General features: G+C 44.6%; 1 protein-coding gene across 1 annotated transcript; it reads right to left on the bottom strand.

Annotated features, from left to right (window-relative positions):
- Positions 1-1,041, bottom strand: LOC106344383 (uncharacterized protein At4g02000-like). The gene has a single exon (XM_013783773.1). The coding sequence runs from the start codon at positions 1,039-1,041 to the stop codon at positions 1-3; it is 1,041 nt and encodes a 346-aa protein (XP_013639227.1).
- Between the last annotated feature and the right edge of the window lie 691 nt (positions 1,042-1,732).

Below are 1,732 nucleotides of genomic sequence, written 5' to 3'. Positions count from 1 at the left end.
CTAATTCCCACCAAGAGTCGCAGTAGATTCTTCTCCATCACCCATTGGACTGTCTCTCTTGCCCGTTTGGTCTAAATCCTGAGCCTGACCTGAAGGGCGCTGACTGCATATGCGTTTCCAGCGTTGAGGTCTACGACGACTTTTCTTAACAGCCTCATTAGCCCCGGTAGATAGGTTACCTATAGAGGTTCCCACTCTAAAGACCGTTGGACCGAGGGAAGAAGAAGACGAAGAAACTTCCAGGTTGTCAGAAGGGAAGCTTGTCCGATCCTTTACAGATTTCAAGTCAGCCTCAAAGAAGGCTGAACGTTCTCTAGTCACTGCAACTCGTTTACCTGGACGATCATGTTCTTGAAAGTTGAAAACATGGCCCTTCCCTTTATTAATGTCATGAGATATGCGCGGTGCACTACCCAGATTGTCTTCAAACCCTGGTTGCAAAGATTGTTGCACTCTAGTGATTCTGGCCTGTCTCTCCGTTGGATCACTATGTGAAATGTACTGCAAGGCCATGTCTCTTTCTTTATGAGGCATCTCAGGGAATAGTGGAGCAAACCCAGGAGGCACTACTGGATGTTCGATCAGAAAAGGCATCTGCTTCGAGCTTCCACCAATAGCATCAGATTTCTCCCTAACACGTGAATCTTTAACAGCGTCTTTATTGGCTGGAAGCGGTCCCCTGTTTTTGAGGAAAGGACAGCTTGGACGTTCATGGGTTAAGCGCTGACAATGAAAGCAACGTTTCCTCAACTTCTCATATTCATATTCGATGATCACTCTTCCCCCCTTTGGTAGATTTAAAGGTTTAATAGCGATTGCTGGGTTGGCTATATCCAGTCGAACTTGGGCCCGAATGTACGCTTCTTTTTGGGACGCTTTAGGGTCATAAGCGATCTCAATCACTCTTCCCACTTTGGATGCTAAGAAGTCCATTGTCTCCAGACGATAGTGATTCACTGGGATTCTACTGATTCGAACCCATACATCCACAGTAGTCAAGAAATTCGCCGGCGGCGACGGGATCCATCGATCAAGCAGCATGGTCCAGTTATTGTAGGTCCAAGGTCAGTCTTTTAACACCGTCAACAAGTCTTCTTCCCTTTCGAAAATAAACTGAAACTTGTCACGTGACAAGGCGATTCCACGGACTCTTTCATACACTCTCCATATCCTAGGCATCTCCTCGATCATCTTGTCCATAGCTTGACATTCAGGGTTCAAGAGTCTTCCCAAAAGACTGGTTGCGTTTTCATCGAACACATGAAATCTAGGACTATCAGGCAGATCCACTGGTTCTTCATCGTGCAACGATAAGGCGTTGATTGCCTTCTGAAGATTTTCCGCCATTCCAGTCAAACAAAAACACAACTCCTTGGCTCTCCGACGGCGATGCAAGTCGAGTTTGGGGAGAAGGTCTACGCAAATCGACCTATAATTGCTATTAAGACTGCAATATTCAGTGATGATTTTGATGGAAATCATTGGAATTGAAATGTAAGGATTAATTAATGGAAACCAAAAAGGAAAGTGATGAGGCGATAAGGAATGTAGACAAAGTAAATTGGGAAAATGGGAGAAATAATGGGGAAGAAAAAGGGAGTTCAGACCCTTTGATTTTTCAATCACGCAAAAAACAATCAATTCTCACCCAAAATTTAAAGGCGACCCAAAAAAGGAAACACACCACCACCGTGACAGAAAAGCAAAACCAAATCGGAAAAGAATTCCGGTA

This window comes from Brassica oleracea, chromosome C5 (assembly GCF_000695525.1).
Source record: "Brassica oleracea var. oleracea cultivar TO1000 chromosome C5, BOL, whole genome shotgun sequence".
NCBI lineage: Eukaryota > Viridiplantae > Streptophyta > Magnoliopsida > Brassicales > Brassicaceae > Brassica > Brassica oleracea.
The sequence above is the reverse complement of the archived record's forward strand: the minus strand, read 5'-3'. Positions and strand labels throughout refer to the sequence as shown.